The sequence below is a fragment of the Loxodonta africana genome, chromosome 10 (genome assembly GCF_030014295.1).
Source record: "Loxodonta africana isolate mLoxAfr1 chromosome 10, mLoxAfr1.hap2, whole genome shotgun sequence".
Classification (NCBI taxonomy): domain Eukaryota; kingdom Metazoa; phylum Chordata; class Mammalia; order Proboscidea; family Elephantidae; genus Loxodonta; species Loxodonta africana.
This window is the reverse complement of record NC_087351.1, coordinates 62,132,192-62,153,460: the sequence shown is the minus strand read 5'-3', so window position 1 is coordinate 62,153,460 and position 21,269 is coordinate 62,132,192. Positions and strand designations below refer to the sequence as shown.

General features: G+C 39.6%; 2 protein-coding genes across 4 annotated transcripts in view; one reads left to right on the top strand and one right to left on the bottom strand.

Moving 5' to 3' along the window:
- The window catches only part of CDKL1 (cyclin dependent kinase like 1), a 91,578-nt gene extending 86,958 nt beyond the window's left edge, over positions 1-4,620 (top strand). For 2 of the 3 annotated variants that reach the window (XM_064292451.1, XM_010588623.3), the window contains 2 exons: positions 234-290; positions 1,692-3,837. In XM_064292451.1, coding sequence (XP_064148521.1) covers positions 234-290; positions 1,692-1,973 — 339 coding nt within the window. In that variant the 3' untranslated portion in view covers positions 1,974-3,837. Of the gene's footprint in view, positions 1-233; positions 291-1,691; positions 3,838-3,863 lie in introns of those variants that run through there. The other variant, XM_064292452.1, reaches the window with a different exon arrangement.
- A 1,507-nt stretch (positions 4,621-6,127) lies between these two features.
- On the bottom strand, positions 6,128-21,213 carry DMAC2L (distal membrane arm assembly component 2 like). The gene is made up of 5 exons (XM_003408572.4): positions 21,086-21,213; positions 13,818-13,929; positions 12,190-12,398; positions 11,484-11,655; positions 6,128-7,305 (listed from the first exon to the last, which is right to left on the bottom strand). Exons 1-5 carry the CDS (start codon positions 21,129-21,131, stop codon positions 7,191-7,193), a joined length of 654 nt encoding a protein of 217 aa, XP_003408620.2. The 5' UTR covers positions 21,132-21,213; the 3' UTR covers positions 6,128-7,190.
- Positions 21,214-21,269: the final 56 nt, after the last annotated feature.

Genomic DNA, 21,269 nt, shown 5'->3' with positions numbered 1-21,269 from the left:
CAATGGTTAGGAAGTAAATTTGGAAAAGCGGTTTGGAGGTGGGGAGAGGAGCTTGTGACACAGGCGTAGGAATGTTGTTTCAGTCGGAGGTGGGATGGGCAAAGGGTGGAGGAGGCAAGGAAGATGCCAGAAGAGGCTTCTCTCACGGAAAAGAAGTTTAATTGGAGGTAATTCTATACTTGAATACATGATGTAAATAAAAACCACCTTTTCTTCTTTTTATTTTTTTACAGGAGCCACTTGAATTAAAGTTTCCAAACATCCCTTATTCTGCCCTGGGGCTCTTGAAGGTACAAGTATGGCTTCCAACAGAGCAGGGAGAGTCATCGTTGGGGAATCTGAATTACTTACGTCAATCTATGAATTGAAATGAAAATTGTTCCTTTTAGATTTCTTCTCTTTAAACAAGTATAAGTACATGTATTTTCAATTTTTAAAATGGCTCAAGTTCTATTGCAGTGAAAACATCTTAAACACTTCTCACTTTAAACCTAACATTATATTTGAAATCTAAATTTATACAGAATAGAAATTTAAGGGAGGTGGTGTTTGTATTACAAAGGGATCCTTTTGTTCAAAAAATGCTTAGCTGCAGGATCCTTTTAAATAGCCAAATTCCTTAGTATACTTGAAGTACATTTTGATTTTAAAACTCGATTTGTATATACATTTTTAGAAATATAGCTCTTATGTAAAATGAGGTACCAATTATAATTAAAATATTTGCAAATTACAGTCAATGTCTCACCCATTTCTGAAAGTATTTAGTACCTTTACTGATACATTCAGAGCAAAACAGAGTGAGAGTTCCTTGGGGTGTGAAGTTCTGAGATTTAATCTGTCCAAGTATGAGCCCTATGGGCTACTAAACAGCAAAGAAAATAGTTGAGAATAACTATGTACTATGTAAAATGTACTATAAAAGCATGTATATTATGCCCTCCTTACATACAGACATATATATGCTTGTAAATGCATAGACTCTTCCTGGACATAAATACCAAAAAAAAAGGGCGGGGTGGGGGGGGGCGCTGATCCTAGCAGGGTTTTGAACCAGTTCATTCCAGTTCAAGCCCCTGCCAAGAATTTGCATTTCCACCCCCCAGATATACTGAATCAGAATCCTGTTTAAATGTAGGTTCTGATTCAGTATATCTGGAGGGGGGTGCAAATTCTCGGCAAGGGTTCGAACCAGAAGGAACTGGTTTGAAGTCCCAGATTCTAGGACAGAGAATGGAAGAATTAGGTTGGCAGAGAAACTTTGCTATATGATGTATGATCTTTTTTTTAAACCATGTGTGGGTATTATTTTTTAAATAAAAACACTGGTGTTTACAATGTATATGCAGAGGACCAAACTGCCTAAGAAGATTATCCCAGTTGGCCACCGAGGTGAACTCAAAAATTATATCCTATTCCCTCAGGGTGGAGCACCAACTGCCTCAAGAACAGAACAAGGCGGAGAAAACGTTAACAATTTTTGTTACTACTAGAAAGTATGATTTATTTATTATTGGGGCACCTATTTGAATGGCAGTGGCCAGAACTAAAATCATGTTGAGTATCTTTTTCCTATTTTTTTTTCTCTTTTCCCAGCTAGAGTTTAATCCATCATAGAAGAAATAAAAATGACATTAATCAGTTAATACAATTTTAAAGAAGTAAAAAGAAGGAATGTTCTTTTCCTTTAGGGCTGTCTCCACATGGACCCTGCTGAGAGACTGACGTGTGAGCAGCTGTTGGAGCATGCATATTTTGACAGCATCAGAGAAATAGGAGTTTTGGCAAAAGAACATGAAAAACCGACCAGAAAGACCCTAAGACAGAGCCAAAAGCACTTGCCTGGGGTAAAAATGGTACATTGTTTTACAGAAGCAGCCAAGGTTACAGTTTCAAATGATCTTTATCTGCCCTTGGCTTGGCACAGAAAGTCTGAACCAGGAGACTTGAGGGTGGTTAAGTGTGGCCTGTAGCTACAGCATCCTCGTTCCAGCGCTAGGAGACAGGCCACATAATCTATCAACCTGGGCTCCAGAGAGAGCTACATGCTCCCTGAATCCTAAAGGTATCCTTGTCTTGTAGTTTCCTGCTGCCACACAAGGACCAGGGCTTCTGGCATGTATGGGTACAGGTCTCAGTCAGGTACACAAGTGTGAGTCTAGCTGAGTGTGCATCTTGTGCTTTGGAAAATAAGATTTATCCCAGGCAGCTTCTTCTCGTCTGTGACTCCCCATCATGTTTGCCTTCAGTATTGACATTCCAGTTTTTGCCAAAAAACGAACTTGTTTTCCTCCCTGATCATTTAAAAATAACCTTCAGAGCTGGCTTAGGAAAATACAGTGATGAGTTCTCTCAGCGATATCAGCAGAATGGCACATTTAACTGGAGAATAGCATCCACACTGCACCCTGGGGGCCTGTGAAGAATCATGGTTGGCATAAAGTGGCAAAAAGGCCTTACATTTTGGCTTATCCATTCTTGTCCATAAGCCAAATCAAACCAAAACCAAACCCAGTGCTGTCAATTCCGACTCACAGTGACCGTATAGGACAGGGTAGAACTGCCCCATAGAGTTTCGAAGGAGCACCTAGCAGATTCGAACTGCCGACCCTTGGATTAGCAGCCGTAGCACTTAACCACTATGCCACCAGGGTTTCCCATATGCCACCAGGGTTTCCCCACAAGCCAAAAAAAAAAAAAGCTGTAATAATTTAGAGTGCGCTGTAGTTGGAACCACAGCTAAAATGGGCTGGCTACTCCTGGTTACTTCTAGATTTGCCTAGGTACCCTTTTAGCTATGACTCATCTCGCTCTAACCTTTCCCTTTGCAGAGCTGACCCCATGAGCAGCTTCCACTGCTCAGCATTCCATGACATCTGGGTGGTGTGAGTGCAGTGTGGAGAAGGGAAGGGTAGGGAGTCCACTAGGGACAGGAACGGCCTTCAGGTAGACCAGAGTTAAGAAATTCAGGATTTTTAAAATTTTATTCTCCATGTAACTCAAGTAGCAAAACAGGCTGGAAATAGACTTTTCTTCAGAGTTACCCCTTATCTTGCTGTTACTGTGTGTTTAAAAGCGTCTTGATGAAAATCTCTCTGCTTGAAAGAGTAGGGGAACTGCACTAATTGGTGTATTGCTCTTAGGTCTTGAAGGAGTCCACTGTTTGATTTAAAAGTACCCTCCTTTTCAGATACCAGGAAACCCTGGTGGCTTAGTGGTTAAGTGCTACGGCAGCTAACCAAATGGTCGGCAGTTGAACCTGCCAGGTGTTCCTTGGAAACTATGGGGCAGTTCTACTCTGTCCTATGGGGTCGCTGTGAGTCGGGATCGACTTGATGGCACTGTGTTTGGTTTGGGTTTTTTTCAGATACCTAAAGCAATACAGTGTCCTCTCCTTTTCATTTGGCACTGACAATAAAGTCAAACATTTTCTGGCAGCACAGACGGAACCGTTTTGCCTTTTTAAACTAAGTAAACAAATCCCCTACATACGTGAACATCAGTTTTCTCTGCTGTAAGTCACGGAGTTGGGTTAGATGCCTGCAAACTCTCCACTCTGATGAATCGATGCTTTTTCTAAAAATGTTTACATGCAGATTTTTCCTTTTTCATATTCTCTAAATTTTCTTTAATGTGCATGTTTTGCTTTTTAATACAAAAAAGCAATATAAAATAACCATTTAAAAGGAAAAGCAGAGACCAAATATAAACATTTTTGTCCTCACTCAGGTCCTAGACTCTGCAGAAAAAGATATTTCTGTGCAGAAAACATTATTTAATTACCTCTTCCGTGATGTACTCTCAGTAATGAAATAAATCGCATGACGCAGTTTTGAGTTTAATTCTGTGTTTTGTATTTTCAGTTGCAGTGCTTACCCCAGCTAACCAGCAGCAGCATCCTTCCAGCTTTGGATAATAAAAAGTACTACTCTAATACCAAGAAACTTAACTACCGCTTTCCAAATATTTAAGGTTGATAATAGAGGGACTTGATAAATAACCTTAATGGATTTTTTTTTTTTAAGTATACATTTGAAAATGATGGTTTTGATTGAAAATGACAACAATGTACATCAGGAGAAAACACAAGCAACTAAGTGGGGTGGGGTGGGGGGCCACTTGGCAAGGTATGACGAGAACTTCCAGATCCAGCCTTCCATGCTTGATGCTAGTGTCCTAGACAGAAAGGAAAGTTTGTTTGAAGTTTCACCTGTATTTCTGTTATATCCAAGCAGCCAAGCTTATGGACAGAACATAAACCATATTATTGCACGTACCTCTGGCAAAATTAGATGATGTCAGAAAGATTCTTGCTTCAATTTGTACCATACTCAACAAGTTGAAAATATGACAAAACACCCTTATGTCTTTCCTTTTATCTCTGTTGGCTTGAATCCTATTTCCTACGTCTAGATTGTCTCAGCATCATATTAAAGGGGACTTTTAGTTCTTGAAATCAAAATGTTTAAAGTTCTATTTCCTACTTGCTCTATCTCCTGATTGGTATATTCTAAAACATTTTTTGGAATATTTAAGAGATGTGAAAAATATTTAAAATAATATGATTATGAAAATACTTTGTAATACATATGCTTATATAGTTAATGCTTATAGACATTTCTTACATATACTTTTGTCTTTACCTTCACTAAAGCATGCTAACAAGATGGAGTTACAAAAATCCATCTGTACATGTGCACCCAATTCCCCTTATAACCCATGACATGAAGCTTGGCAGCTGACCGAGGTGGTCAAGGGGTAGAACAAGAATTACAATCTTCACAGGAACTGAACCCACCACCCTGAAAATGATTAGTACTGCATTCTCTTCAGCTCAGCCTCAGGCCTGGAGACTGATCTACAGGCAGGACTGTAAATAGTGATCTGGGTTTTGGAAGGAACTGCTTGTGAGATTTTCCTTTAGTCATGAAAAATGTTAGGTTGTAAACTTGTTTCCCCTGAAACATCTATTTACATGATATGAATGTATGTGTTTACATACACACTGTGTGTATATTAACCTATTCACTAATATATGAGGCAGTTCTACTCTGTCCTAGAGGGTTGCTGAGACAGAATCGATTCCACAGCAATGAGAATAATTAGTCCAAAATGATATAACTGAAGACTCCTATCTTTGTACAGTGAGACTTAAAATGATGACATATAGTTTGTTCTGACTTGGCCTATTGCTCTTATGCAAAAAGCTTTTTCATCCTTGTCCCTTGTAGACAAGAGCATTGTGAAGCCTGTGCCTGTTTCTTGCAGCTCAACACCATTTTTGGTTGATAATGCTGCCACTGTTTTCTAGCAATTCTCAGCCACAATTTTCAAAGGGGTATTTTACTGTATTTTCAAAACATTTCTTCTGCACTCACAGTTTTATTGCTATGTGAATTTTCTTCATGACAGCATTTTATCCCATTCACCTACTGCTAAGTAATCCACTAAATTCTGGCATCTGCTCTATAATTTTAGCTACCCTGGCCAGTTTAATGACATCCTAAGGCTTCCTGATGTATGTAGCTTCTTGCATAGAGCTGATAGCAGGCTATTTAAGTTCCAGTATCATCCAATTCTTGTTATGCAGCCTTGATTCCAATGGCAAGGAAGAATATCCAATTTCTGTGAAGTTTTATGTGCGTGTGTGTTTTGCCTTAACCTAAGAAAATGCACTTGATGGAGGCAGAAGACTATAACTGCCTAGTTCACCGAATAGTTGTACAGAAAACTATTTGGAATAGAAGAGTAGCTCCAAACTGAATTGTGGTGAGCCAGTTGCCTGGCCACACAGGAATGAAACAGAAACTTGAGAAAAAGGGCTCATCTTTTTCTAATGAGTTCTATTAAATTTATGCTTATATTTAATTTAACCCTATCTGTAACCCTTTCCGTCAGCATGGGATCACCACTGTGTCATGTGAAACTGTTCTACATCCTTTATGTCTTGTTTTTTTTCAATTTACTAATTTCTGAAATTTCTGATTTTTTCCTAGTGAAAGACATTAGCAATTTTATCAGTAAAAAGTAAACCATTTGTTATGTGCTATTTACATAAATTGGTTTTTAAATGCACCTACGGTTTGTTTTTCTACCAGAAAGCTGCATCAAAGAGTGTTTATTTTAAAAGCATTTCCAGTCAAAGTTATATTCAACACCTTAATATTTTCAAACCAAACATACAGACATCCACAAAGCAAGCTAGCATATAACTAACAACAATAAAATCCAGACCACTTCAAGCAGGTCAAAATAAAGACCTGTTTTACCCATTTGTAATATTCTTTATTCTTGTATTCTACATATAAACTATGTGTTTACATTCATTTTGATGTCTCTTGAGCTCATAGGAGGCAGTATCCAGGAGTCTATGAAGGAAGAAAAATTAGTTTCTAATTGACATGTTAAAGTTTCCTAGGTTTAAAGCAGTTTTTTAATTTAAGAAAGTACGTGTAGCTGTGCTGGTCTTTATCTTTACGATTGTTTCCTTCATTCCCTTGTTCAGTCAGCAAAACTATTTGAATTCAGTCAAGTATCTACATCCAGTTTTAATAAAACTCTAGCCTAAGCTTACAAAATAGACAAATTAACCAGAAATTATTCATTCTGAGAAAGAGTGTATGTTATAAAGACAATGAGACATACATGCAAATCCCTGAACGCAGTATGAAGCCCATGCCTCAGTAACCACTAACAGCTCCACAGAATTGATTCCATCATCAATGAATCTGTAATTTAGCTTTACATTTTCACAATTGTGCATTTATAGTAACATGCTTTAGTAACTTTGAAGTTATAGTAAAATCTAAAGTAAATTACAGTTACATATAACATAATAAAGAATATCTGTGTCGGACATTCAGATCACTTTGAAGACTTCTATATTACTATCAACATCAAGAAATGCCTATATTATTATCTGAGGAATATATCAGAATTTAAATGCCACCTGCTGTGCATTTTGCTTAAAATGATTTAATGTATATAAATTGTCATTTCCAACTTAGTAACTATCGTAAGTCACGTCTATTTTCTACATATGGACTCAGCATGCCCTTTCCCCTATTAAAATGTCATGATCCGACATCCTTATAGTTCTGTTAATAATTAAGATATTTGCTGCTGTTTAGAATCAACAATTTCAAATGATTCTTTACAATGAAATAACACACTTGTTAATTATTATTATTTTACTTCAAGTCTAATTTTAGCTTCAGAGAAGGCAGTGATATCTGAAAGGCTTGAATAATCTTTTCTTTTTCTCTTACTCCAGGAAGATCACATAACAACAAATACTTGAGGTTTCTGCAAGTAGAGAAAGAAAAAAAAATAATAATTTCATCTGGCCTTACTGTTATGGCATTAAAAATAAATGATGCATAGATTTTTAGGGACAATCATACCCAGAATGTCCCTAACTGAATATTTGAACAGTGCTCTTCGAGTACTACTTTAAAGGAAGTTCATGCTAGGAACTAAGCCAGGCTTTGGCAAGTTTAGTTGTTCTGAATTACATCAGTATTTCTAGCGGAATCTTTCTAAATACTATATGTATATTATGGCATAAAAAAATAGAACTCCTTTATATGTGAATTTATAACTCTGCATCTTAACCCAAAAAGGGAAAAACGAGGAAGGTTCTTAAGGAACTTATTTCTATTAGAAGGTGAAGCTACAAAGCCTCAACTAATGTAAGATGAACAATCAAGTACTTTTGGTCCTCATGTGTAAAACTTCTCAAACTTTCTGTGATACTAAAGTTATTGGCAGATCCATTAAAGATTAAAGTACATTAACTAGATTCAGAATTTGAATGATGGGATCTCTAAAATAGGGGTTTGGTTAAACAAATTTTCATTCTCTCTTCATCATTCTGATAAGACTCAGAATTTGGCAATTTTAGAATTAAAAATACCTTGCTAATAGCATCTGGGTTTATATTTAGGATTAGGTGACTTGCTCCAGGCTATTGCATGTGTCTGGTTGGTAGCAGAAGCAGGCCCAGAACAGCTTTTCTGACCAATGGATGCGTGCTTTTGATAGGTATTATAATGTCAGACAGTGTTCTAGGCCACAGGGACAGAAAGGTGAATAGTTCGAGGTTTTTGCCCTCAAACAACTGCAGTGTTAAATACTAATGAGTATATACCAAAATTCACATGAATACAAAGAACACTAGAAAAATTGCTTTAAAAAGCGGAGTTGTTGCTGTTGTTAGGTGCTGTCCAGTCGATTCTGACTCATAGCCACCCTACATACAACAGAACGAAATGCTGCCTGGTCCTGTGCCATCCTCACGGTCATTGCTGTTTGAACCCATTGTTGCAGCCACTGTGTCAATCCGTCTCATTGAGGGTCTTCTTTTTCGCTGACCCTCTACCATGCATGACATTCTTCAGCAGGGACTGGTCCCTCCTGATAACATGTACAAAGTACATGAGATGAAGTCTTGCCATCCTTGTTTATAAGGAGCATTCTGTCTGTACTTCCTTCAAGACAGATTTGTTCACTCTTCTGGCAGTCCATGGTATAGTCAATATATTCACCAACACCATAATTCAAATGCATCAATTCTTTTTCAATCTTCCTTATTCATTGTCCAGCTTTCACATGCATATGAAGCAATTGGAAATATCATGGTGTCACTGACTGAATTGTGTCCCCCCAAAATATCTGTCAACTTGGGTAGGAAATGATTCCCAGTATTATATGCTTGTCCACCATTTTGTCATCTGATGTGATTTCCGTGCTGTGGATCCTATTACTATGATGTAATGAAATGGATTAGTGGCAGTTATATTGATGAGATCTACAAGATTAGATAGTATCTTAAGCCAATCTCTCTTGAGATAAAAAAGCAGTGCCAGGAGTAAAGTGTGTCCTTTGGACCTGAGGTTCCTACACTGAGAAGCTTCCAGACCAAGGGAAGACTGATGACAAAGACCTTCTTCCAGAGCTGACAGAGAAAGCCTTCCCCTGGAGCCAGCACCCTGAATTTGAACTTCTAGGCTACTGGACTATAAGAAAATAAACTTCTCTTTGTTGAGGCCATCCATTTGTGATATTTCTGTTAAAGCAGCACTAAATGACTAACACACACGGCTTGGGTCAGGCACACCTTAGTCCTCAAGGTGACATCTTTGCCTTTTAACATTTTAAAGAGGTATTTTGCAGTAGATTTACCCAGTGCAATATATATATATTTTTTTAATACTGTGTTTTAGGTGATAGTTTACATAGCAAATTAGGTTCCCCTTTTACAATTTTTTTTCCCCTTTATTTTTATCGTGCTTTAAGTGAAAGTTTGCAAACCAAGTCAGTCTCTGATACAAAAACTTCTATACACCTTGCTATATACTCCTAGTTGCTCTCCCTCTAATGAGACAGCACACTCCTTCCCTCTGCTCTCTGTTTTCATGTCCATTTGGCCAGCTTCTGACCCCTTCACATCTCTCCTCCAGACAGGAGCTGCCCACATAGTCTCATGTGTCTACTTGATCCAAGAAGCTCACTCTTCACCAGTATCATTTTCTGTCCCAAAGTCCAGTCTAATCTCTATCTGAAGAGTTGGCTTTGGGAATGGTTCCTGTCTTGTGCTAACAGAAGGTCTGAGGACCATGACCTCTGGGGTCCTAGTCTCAGACCATTAAATCTGGTCTTTTTAGGAGAATTTGAGGTCTGCATTCCACTGCTCTCCAGCTCCCTCAGGGGTTCTCTGTTGTGTTCCCTGTCAGGGCAGTCAGTTGTAGCCAGGCACCATCTAGGTCTTCTGGTCTCAGGCTGATGTAGTCTAGGGATTATGTGGCCCTTTCTGTCTCTTGGGGTCATAATTACCTTGTGTCTTTGGTGTTCTTCATTCTCCTTTGATCCAGGTGGGTTGAGACCAACTGATGCATCCTAGATGGCCACTTGCTAGCATTTAAGACCCCAGACGCCACTCTCCAAAGTGGGATGTAGAATGTTTTCTTAATAGATTTTATTATGCCAATTGACTTAGATGTCCCCTGAAACCATGGCCCCCAAACCCCCGCCCCTGCTACGCTGGCCTTCAAAGTGTTCAGTTTATTCAGGAAACTTCTTTGCTTTTGGTTTAGTCGAGTTCTGCTGACCTCTCCTGTACTGTGTGTTGTCTTTCCCTTCACCTAAAATAGTTCTTATTTACTATCTAATTAGTGAAAACCCCTCTCCCTCACTCTCTCTCCCATCTCGTAACCATCAAAGAATATTCTCTTCTCTGTTTAAACTATTATAATAGTGGTCTCATACAATATTTGTCCTTTTGCAACTGACTAATTTCACTCACCATAATGCCTTCCAGGTTCCTCCATGTTATGAAATGTTTCACGGATTCATCAGTGTTCTTTATCGATACATAATATTCCATTGTGCGAATATACCATAATTTATTTACCCATTCATTGCTTGATGGGCACCTTGGTTGCTTCCATCCTTTTGCTATTGTAAACAGTGCTGCAGTGAACATGGGTGTGTATATGTCTGTTTGCGTAAAGGCTCTTATTTCTCTAGGATATATTCCAAGGAGTGCAATTGCTGGATCATATGGTACTTCTATTTCTAGTTTTTTAAGGAAGAGCCAAATGGATTTCCAAAGTGGTTGTACCATTTTACTTTCCCACCAGCAGTATATAAGTGTTCCAGTCTCTCCACAACCTCTCCAACATTTATTATTTTGTGTTTTTTGGATTAATGCCAGCCTTGTTGGAGCAAGATGGAATCTCATTGTAGTTTTGATTTGCATTTCTCTAATGGCTAATGATTGTGAGCATTTCCTCATCTATCTGTTGGCTACCTGAATGTCTTTAGTGAAGTGCCTATTCATATCCTTTGCCCATTTTTTAATTGGGTTGTCTGTATTTCTGTAGTTGAGTTTTTGCAGTATCATATAGATTTTAGACATCAGACGCTGATCAGAAATGTCATAGCTAAAAACTTTTTCCTAGTCTGTAGGTAATCTTTTTACTCTTTTGGTGAAGTCTTTGGATGAGCATAGGTGTGTGATTTTTCAGAGTGTTTGATTTCTTGAAGCTGTTTCCATGGACGTTAATTTTGGATCCAGGGAAAATGAAATTGTTGACTTCAGTGTTTTCTCCATTTATCATGATGTTGCTTATTGGTCCAGTTGTGAGGATTTTTGTTTTCTTTATGTGTAATCCATACTGAAGGCTGGAGAGGAACCATATAGCTAATACTTACTGAGAGTTTACTATGGCAGCACTGTGCTAGATGCTTTATGTGGATTTAGTTTTTTTTTTAAATGCTCCCTAAAAATGCAATAGCACCTTAACTTATTAAGGCTGATAAATTTAGCTGTCTTAAGGTGTTATAGATGAAAGTTAAGTCATCTTCTTAAATCATATTTTTTAAAAGTATTAAAATGATACCACCCTCAACTGTTTTAAATTCTAATTATTTATTCACCTTAACATCATTATCAGGTTTCCATTTTGGCTGTGACCACCTACCTTAAGGGATGCAAAGCAATGATGCCTTTGTCTGTGACATTCCCACAGGAAATTATTTCCATTTCCAAGATGCTTTTTTGTAAATTTTCAATTTGACCAAGCCTCTTTAAACAGCCATCCTGGATATAATGACACTTGCATAGTTTTATTTTTTCAACATGCTGTAGGCCCTCTGAAGGAAAAAAGGTACAGTTTAAGAATCTGCTTTACCCGTAGGATCACTGACTGCCTTGGTTTGCCCAGGACAGTCCTGGTTTTAGCACTGAAAGTCCCATGTCCCAGGAAAACTGGGACCACTGGTCACCCTACTCACCATACAAGGTATTTACTATACAGGTTGTGCTGATGGACAGAGCCATTCTGCAGTCAGATGTTCACGCATCAAAGGAAAGAAGTGCCCACCCAAGGAGAAGCTGTGCAGATATAATTATCCCTATAATATTGAGGGTTTCTCAGTGGCAGAAGTTTGAAAAAAAAATCAAAGGCCTTGAATTTCAAGTTGATAAACCACAAAATAAAGCTCTGTAGAGACAAGCTTAGTGAGGGAAGGAAGAAGGTGTTTGTAACCTCTAATCTGAAAATAAATATCAAACACAGGAAGAAACAAACTGGACTGTACCAAAATGGGTAAAAATGGGCCTAGGGACTATAACAGTGAGCAAAATGGTCAATGCAAATCACATAAACAAAATGATAGGGTAGTTACCCATGTGATCAAACCCAATTTCCATGATACAAGAGTTGGTAGCGTCGATTGCCTGAATCTTATATTTGTCCAGAGGGCCTGTTGGAAGGTGGTTGTAGTCCTTCTGCCACCTCTCCTGGCCATGGTACCGCACCATGGCCCCACAGCGCAGCAGCCACTCAGACGCCGCCCTATCTGGGCCAACATCCCTGATGCGTTCATGATCCACTCTGTTGGCAAGAGAACAAAAGTAGATTCGCTTTTCGTATAATCGTTAGCTTCTTATCTTAACTATATTCGCTAACATAAATACAGAACAGCAACATTTTATTTCAAGATACTAAGAAGGATGATAAGTATATTAGTGATATCCATGCCAAAAAATACTACATAGCGCTACCTGTTTTGCTTTTGTTTCCATATGAACTCTATCAAAGCATATTATTTTTATATGAGGTTATCGGGTACACATGAGTCTTCAATGATTCCTACAGTTAATGACAGCCGGAAGTGCTCAATTAACTATGTATTGAATAAATGACTACACTTGGTTATCTTTTTAAATTATTGATAAAAGATTAAAGAGGGAATAATTTTGAACCTAAATTCAAATTAATCTCACCAAGTAATATTTATTAATTTCTCCATATTCCTTTTTCTCTAGTTAATGGTCATAAAATTATATTAAGCAACAATGAGAGGTTAGTTTCATCAGTTCCAAGCTATTATTTCTAAACATGCTACCCACTTTTTAAAAAAAATTTCAATTGACTTGATGTTATTCAAACAGCTTCTATATTCCTTAAGAAGCCACAGAAACTTCTACAACAATGTTCATAGCAGCACTATTCCCAATAGCCAAGACGCGGAAACAACCTAAATGTCCACCAACTGATGAATGGATACACAAAATATGGTATATACATACAATGGAATATTATTCAGCCATAAAGAGAAATGAAGTCCTGATAAATGATACAACATGGATAAACCTTGAAAACATTATGCTTATGACATAAAAAGGCAAATATTTTATGATGCCACTTATATGAAATATCTAGAATAGGCAAGTACATAGAGATCAAGGTTTATTAGTGGTTATACCAGGCGTGGGGAACGAGGTCATTGTTTGGGGCACTGAGTTTCTGTTAATGGTGGTGGAATAACTTAGAAAAGGATAACGGTGATGGCTGCACATGATGAATGTAATCAAAGTCACTGAATTGTACAAGTAAAAATGGTGCATTGGCAAATGTTTTGTTATATATGTTTTTACTACAATAAAAAATTTTTAAAAAATATATTGAGATAAAAAGAAGCCAGAGAATAAAATATTTTAAAATTACACTTATTGAGCTTTTCTGGTTGTAAATGTATTCACTGTTCATTTTAGAAAACTTAAAAATCATTGAAAAGGAAAAGAAAAATCACTGAAATTTGCAACCCAAACAGCCACAGGTAATATTTTGGAATCTATTTTTCTAGTCTTTTTTCCATGTTTGTAGTATGTTTTATTTGTTTTTAAACAAAATTAGGATCATACTGCAATACTATTCAAAAATATTTAAAGTACAAGAAAAAATCAAATTAGCTATCTCATCTAGCTGTAATAATCCCCACAGTTCTTCACTTTAGTTAGAGTAACTTACTTATTAAATACTGCATTCAACCAGCCCCAGAAGGACCTGGAGTCACATGACCATGGGAGTGTCTTTAAACTGCAGAACTGCTGGGAGATTTTTCCAAACAGCGTCATTTGATCTAAACATACAAAACAGTACTCAGATTATCAGCTGGCAATTAGAGTCCCATACATTTAGTAACTTACTTCACGACTTCAGAGTCAATGCTTTCAAGCCAATAAAGCTGATGACTCACTTGTCACTCAACAATTATTGGGCAAGTTATTCCCATCTCTGGTTCTTGGTTTCTTTTGCTGCAAAAAGGAGGGGTTGGACTGCATAGTCTCTAAAGCTCAGTTAAGCCTTGGACTACTACTAGACGGAAGGTTGGTGGTTCAAACCCACCCAGAGGTACCTTCAAAGACAGGCCTGGCGATCTGCTTCTGAGAAGTCACAGCCTTGAAAACCTTATGGAGCAGTTCTACTCTGCACACATGGGGGTCGCCATGACTGAGAATCAAGTCTATGGCAACTACCAACAAGGTCCTTTCCTGCCTTAACATTAAGTTCCACTGTCCATTGCCCAACTGGAGCCTTCTGCTGTGTTGCCACCTAGTGTCCATTCAAGCAGTGCAACTACAAATTTTCTAAAATCAGCTCCACTCGCAATTCTAACTTCCAGTATCAAAATACAAACTAAAATCAGCCAAGAAGAAATGTGTTGAGGTCTGCTCTATCCCTAAGCTTCTCCCTCTCTCTGACCCTCCACAAAGCTGCACACCATGGTCATAGAGGTTACAGATTTGGAGTTACTCCTTCAGTAACTGAATTCTTTCCCATCTCTAATAAATATCCTAAGCTGACCTTAAACATCATTTTCAACTTAGCAAGCACTTTATGAACACCCAGTGATACAGATATCAACAAGCCATAGTTCGGGTCTTAAGATGCTTACACTCAGGAAGGGAGATGAGACATGAAAACAACTATGACAAGGCTGCAAGCAGCGTCACCAGAGAAGCGTAAAGAATGAACTATGCAGAAGCTGACAAAACACTGGACAAGTAACTTAATCCCTCTAGCCCTTGGTTTTCTCATTTGTTATATGAAGTGATTCACTCAGATGGTTTCCAGCTCTAACAATCAATGAGTTGAGAGAGTGATTTTTGAACTGTGTCCCAATCTGATTTATCTAAACTCATGTTTCTCTAGTAGTGTGCCAGGTTGGGGGGGAAAACAAAAATAAATGAAATTTGGTCTCTGCTTTCAAGGCACTGACAATCTAATGCAGGGTGGTCTGAATTAATACCAGTTATGAAAAAGTGAAAATAAACAACAAAACCTGAAAAGCCTCAAAAGAGTTACAAATAAGGACAGAGAGGATTTTAACAGACAAAGATGTCGAGAAAGGGTATCTCAGGTTACGGGCTGAGCCACAAACCTTCAAGGCATGTTGTAGTTCAGTTTGGTTAGCACATGTGAGTCATGCGAAGAGAGGCAGATAATTTGGAGTCAGGTCGGGTCTCACATGCTCAGACCAGGAATGTGGACTGTATTCTGCAGGCAACTGGGAGTCACTGAGGTTTTAGAACCGTATTGTCACTGTTAAAACTATGCTTTAAGAATATTACCCATACAGCAGAGTTACAACTGAGGACCAATGGAATGGAGCAGACAAAGTCAACAAGTGTTTGAACTACCTGTGGCCATATAAAAGGGGCCAAGGGGGGGAGGGGATGAGAGTGACACTATGTTAGATTTCATATGACTCTGAGGCATAGGGGCAAGGGCCTGTGGAGTTGAAGATGACACTAAGTTTTTGGTCCTGAATCATTGGTGATGTCATTAATAGAAATCAAGGCCAAGAGGGCAGGGTTGCGTGTTCCATTTTTCATATTCTGAAAATGAAGTGTTAACAGGACTTTTAAGTGGAGATGACAAATCACTGGAATCACTGACAAATCAAGCAAGTCACAAAATGATAGAGCTGGGAGGGACTCGGATCACCTAGACCAATCTCTCATTTAGAAACGAGGAAACTGAAGCCCTGGTATTAAGTAACTTGCCGACACCCTAAATCCTTTCTGGAACAAGGAGGGGTATTAATATGCATTTGTTTAAATGTTTCATGGTTAATTAGTGGCAGCACTGAAACCTGAACCCAGTTCTCTTACTAGTCTATGGCTCTTTCCTCAATCATTGGATGTTTCTAGTACTCAACAAAGAGATGAGGACTAGAAAGAGGACTCAGTGGAAACTACCTGAGAGCTGAGGAAGTGCCTGAGGATGGTGAGGTCATGGAACAGTAAGAGTTGAGCCTGAGGACAGATCTCCAGGATCACCTACTACCCTCTTCATCCCTTTTCCACCATCACTCCCCCTTCATTACTGCAAACGTCTTCCCCTGCTACCGCCTCTCCTGTTCTCAACCCTTTCCAGCTTTTCCCTAAATCTCTTTCCATCTGTACCCACCTCTATTAACTCCAAACTCATTGCTGTAGAGTTGACATAGCGACCCTAAAGGACTGCCCCATTGAGTTTCCAAGACTGCAAATCTCGACAGAAGCAGACTGCCACATCTTTCTCCTGAGGAGCGGCTGGCACGTTCAAACCATCGGCCTTTCGACTAGCAGCCAAGCACTTTAACCACTGCACCACCAGGGCTCCTTCTATTAACTCCCAAACCAAACCCACTGCCGTTGAGTCGATTTCGACTTAAAGAGACCCTGTAGGGTTTCCAAGGCTGTAAATCTCCACAGAAGCAGAATGCCACATCTTTCTCCATGGAGCAGCTGGTGGTTTTAAACTGCCAACCTTTCAGTTAGCAGCTGGTAATTTTTAACCACTGCACCACCAGGGCTCCTTCTATTAACTCCAAACCAAAAAAACCAAACCCATTGCCGTCAATTGCAACTCAATAGTCGGACCCTACACGACAGAGCAGAACTGCCCCGTAGAGTTTCCAAGGAGCGCCTGGCAGATTTGAACTGCTGACCTCTTGGTTAGCAGTGGTAGCACTTAACCACTACGCCCCCAGGGTTTCCTGTATTAACTCCAGTGGTTGCCAAATCTGGGCTTTCTTGTGCCTTCTCAGGCTTTTCCATCTACTTGCTCTCCTCCTGCAATTCTGTCTGTGAAAATCTTACCCAACATCAAGACCTCACTCAGATGCCACCTCCATTCACTCACTCACTCACTCAATATTTATTGAATGTCTGCTACACTTAATGTAGGAGATACAATGGACAGACAAAAAACAAGACAACAAAGGAGAGAGACAGACACGGTTCCTGCCTCATCAAATGTATAATGAAGACAGACAACATATAAACAGATAAATAACTGTGTAATGTGGTATCTAAACTGAGGTATGAACAAGTTTCTCAAGAGTTTAGAGAAGGGAGTGAGAGGAAGGCTTCCCCCCTACCCCAGGTGTCTTTTGTGACGGGTCTTAAAGGATGATTAAAAGTTTCCAGTTAGGAAGTTAAAAGTATGCAGAGAAAAGGTAAGAACAAGGATCATATTTCACTCATTTCCATTTTTCTAAACACCAACACCCCCCAAAAAAAAACACAAACCCATTGCCGTCAATTCCTACTCATAGGTTTAATAAATATTTAACTAGTAGTCTTCAATTGTTTACATATTTTCATGAAGAAAAACAAAACCGGAGGAAATGTTATTAAGCACATAAGTTAGGGGGGTCTGATAAAACTGAAGTACTTTTACTTGATTCATTTTGGCCCACCTCACAATTCAGCGAAAAGGAAAGGCCTAATTTACTTCAGCTGTGACCTCTAAAATCACTAAAAAAAAAAAAAAAAAAAGCTGTGACCTCTAAAATCACTAGATATTATATTTTAAGTAATTTCAACATGGAAATTAAATTTATATTTGGCAATAAAGGTAAAAAAATAAATTGGTGCGTTTTTACATTCTCAACTGCCACTTTGCTAATTGATTTTTTGGGAATTATTTCTAGAGTTCAAGCAGCTCTGGGCTTGCTTTCTATAGGGAAACAGGAGACCTCTAGTGGTAAATCTGTGAATTTAGCTTGAACGAATTAAAAGAAACCAGTTAAAAGCAGGTTGAAAAATTAAGAAAAACCCCACTGCCATCAAATCGATTCCAACTCATAGAGCCCCTACAGGACAGAGTAAAACTGCCCCATAGGGTTTGCAAAGCTGTGGTCTTTATGGAAGCTGACTGCCACATCCTTCTCTCACCAAGCGGTCGGTGTGGTAAGTTTGAACCAACGACCTCTTGGTTAGCAGCCAAGGGCTTTAACCACTGAGCCACCAGGGCTGCCTGGTTGAAAAACAGCCACTACTAATTTACTGCTGCCATAAATAATCCAGTAATTAACATTATTTTAAAGAAATAGCAAAAACTTCTTATGTCAGAACATGGCTTAGATGCATAAGTTTGTAACAAACTTCCTAAAAGTCTGTTATGTTTGTGGCATCAAGAAGTCTAGACCACTAAAGTATTATTCAAAATAGGATTTTACACAAAGTGTTTTCTGAATAGGTTTGATTAACAGTTTTTCTGTTTGCATATAAACAATTAGTCTTTTAAAGCGGAAGCTCCGGTTTTACACATTAAATGCAATTACTTCAGTGGTTAATTCAGAGTGATGGCTATGTGAAGTGTGTACCATGTAAACTTGGTGGTTGTCAAAAAAGAGTGAATTAGTGCACTATTCTTGAGGGCACTAAAATGTGGGGAGAGGAGTGGGCCGGCATCAGAATAGGGCTGGCATCAGAGAGTTTTTTCTTTTTTCCAAATTACTACGCCACCCAGCCACAAATCACCCATCATTGATACCAGTTCTTATTCCTAAGGTGTGTAGGATGCATTCAGTCTAGTGAAATAGGCCAATAGACCTAGTCATTAGAAATTGGAAGCAAAGATTCCAAAAGTCGTGCCTAGGCCAAGGTCACATTGGCACTCATTGAACTAATTTCTCATATATTCTGTCCTAGATGGAAAAGGGTAAACATGAATTCTTAGCTGAGGAGGGTGGTGTCAGGAGTACAAATGTCTCTAACCACAAGGCAGGACACAGGGTATGAAAGCAAGATGAACTCTTGATTTGAAACTCCTTAATTTAATTTAAACAACCCAATGTATTTTTTTTTTTTTAATAATATAGCCAAATGGGGGCGGGGTGGGGTAGGACTGTAAACAGAAAAATGTGCACAAAAACTTATGTACTGAGAGTTTTTTCATCCTTCCTAAACTAAGAAACACAAGCTCAAAACCACATCTTCACGAAAAAAATCACTACTATGGGCCTAGCTGACCCATGAAACTCTGACCACAGTCCTTTAAGATGTATAATTCTGTATTCAATCTAGCAACAAATTATCTACATTCTGTGCAGAGTAAAAAACAAATATCTCCACTGCACACCTACCAGAACGGTTGAAATGAAAAATAATGACAATCTCAAATGCTAGTGAGGATAAGAAACTGGATCACTCATAGACTGCTAGTGGCAATGTGACACGGCACAGCCATTCTGGAAGCTAAACATGTGCTTACCATGTGACCCACAACAATGGCACTCTTCGGCATTTATCCCAGAGAAATGAAAACATAGCTTCACATAAAAACCTGCACATGAATGTTCACAGTAGCTTTATTCCTAATAGCCAAAAACTAAAAACTGGAAACAACCCAGATATCCTTTAATACGTGAATGGTTAGACAAACTTTGAATAGTACTCAGCAATACAAAGGAACGAACTACTGACACAACCACCTGGATGTATCGCCAGAGAATTACTCAGAGTGGAAAAAACCAACCCCTAAATGTTACATACTGTATGAACCCACTTATATAACATTCTTGCCATTACAAAACTTTAGGAATGGGGGCCAGCAGTTGCCAGTGCCGGAGAGGAGGGGGAGCGCTTGAGAGGGGGGTGGGTGTGGCTACAAAGGGTGAAGAGGGAATTCTTACAGTGACGGGACTTCGCAGAATCTTACTGTGGCAGTGGATGCCCAAACCTATACGTGATAAAAACTGTGTAGAACTCAATATACACACGAGTACAAGTAAAACTGGAAAAATCGAAATAAGATCAGTGGATTGTATAGGATTCTGGTTGTGATATTGTATTACTGCATGATGTTATCACTGGGAAGATTGGGTAGAGGGTACAGGAATAATCTCTATTATTTCTTACAGCTGGATGTGAATCTAAAATTGTCTCAAAATAAAAGCTTAATTTAAAAAATAGCCCCCTCTATTTTCTCATTTGTAATGGAACAAGCAGGTAACATTTTACATGGTTTCCACAAATAAAGCAAAATTTGTACAGTTCTCCAGGCTGTAGAACCATTTAAACAACACAGAAGCCATCATTTACCGAGTGCTTCACTGTGCTAAACACCGGACAAGCCTTATCTCATGAACTCTAGCTCAACAGCCCTGTGAGGAAGACATTGCCACTGCTCTTAGTTCAGAGGCGAGTCTGCGGGAGAGGTGAAATGACTTCCCCAAGTGGCCAAGCGAATGCGTGCCAAGATTCAAACAGGCGAGTAGTCCTTCCAGCGATAAAGTTATATCATTCTATTGCTCTAGAAATTAAAGACTGCCTTCGAGCGCAGACAGCGGGTAAGGGTTAGAATTAAACTGGCACGGGGATAGAGAATCACACAACTTTATAGTTAAAAGGTCCCTTCGAGATTACTGAGCTCACCTCCCTCATTTTACAGAAAAGGAAGCAGAGGTGAGGTGACTTGGTCATGGGAGTCGCTGGTCGCACGCTCATACAGCATAACTAAAAGTGTATCTCGGTCCACTATTTAAGGACACAGATTGCTAAAAGATGGCGGAGACCCAGCTGTCCGGTCCACCCCGTACCCCGGTACCCGGTGCAGAAGAGTAGGGCTTGATATTTATAGGACGAATAAATGACTGAATGAATGCCACCCTTAGGAACCCAGTCAAAAGAAGCCCAGAAGACTTCAGAGAGCAGGCGTTGCCACGACAAAAAAAGCGCCTCCGCTCTGAGCCACATCAAGGGCCGGACAGGGGGCGCCCCTTCGGAGTGGGCTGGGTTGGAGCGGACCGGGACCTATAGTGAGGAAAGGACCGGCGGCCGCGGGGCCCGCCCAAACGAGACTTTCTCCCGCGGCCCTAAATCCGCTCTGCGGTGAAAGTCAAAGACGGGCGACTTGGCAGACCAGGCTTTCAGTCAGCCCAGCAGTGGGAGAGGGGAAAGGGCAGAGCATAAGCACTACCCAAGCCCCGCCTAGCTTCGGGGCCTAGCTCGCCTACTCACAGCGTCGGAGGGAACAAGAGAGGGAGCGAGCGAGCGGCCCCCACATCTACGACGGCGCCGGCCTCCCTTCCGCCCTCTGCTGCGCGCGTCCATTGGTCGTCGCCTACCTCTCCCACGTGAGGCAAAGGCGCGCGCCTCATTGGCCCCGACGTGGGTGGGCGGGGCTAGGGCGCGCCGACCCGGT

Excerpts from the sequence above, each read along its gene's own strand:
- DMAC2L (XM_003408572.4), bottom strand. The coding sequence starts at position 21,131 with ATGTGGGGGCCGCTCGCTCGCTCCCTCTCTTGTTCCCTCCGACGCT. Across the intron at positions 13,930-21,085 it reads CTCTTGTTCCCTCCGACGCT|ATCAAATGACGCTGTTTGGA; the intron begins GTGAGTAGGCGA and ends TTGTATGTTTAG. Across the intron at positions 7,306-11,483 it reads ATTGCTTTGCATCCCTTAAG|AAACCTCAAGTATTTGTTGT; the intron begins GTAGGTGGTCAC and ends CTCTACTTGCAG.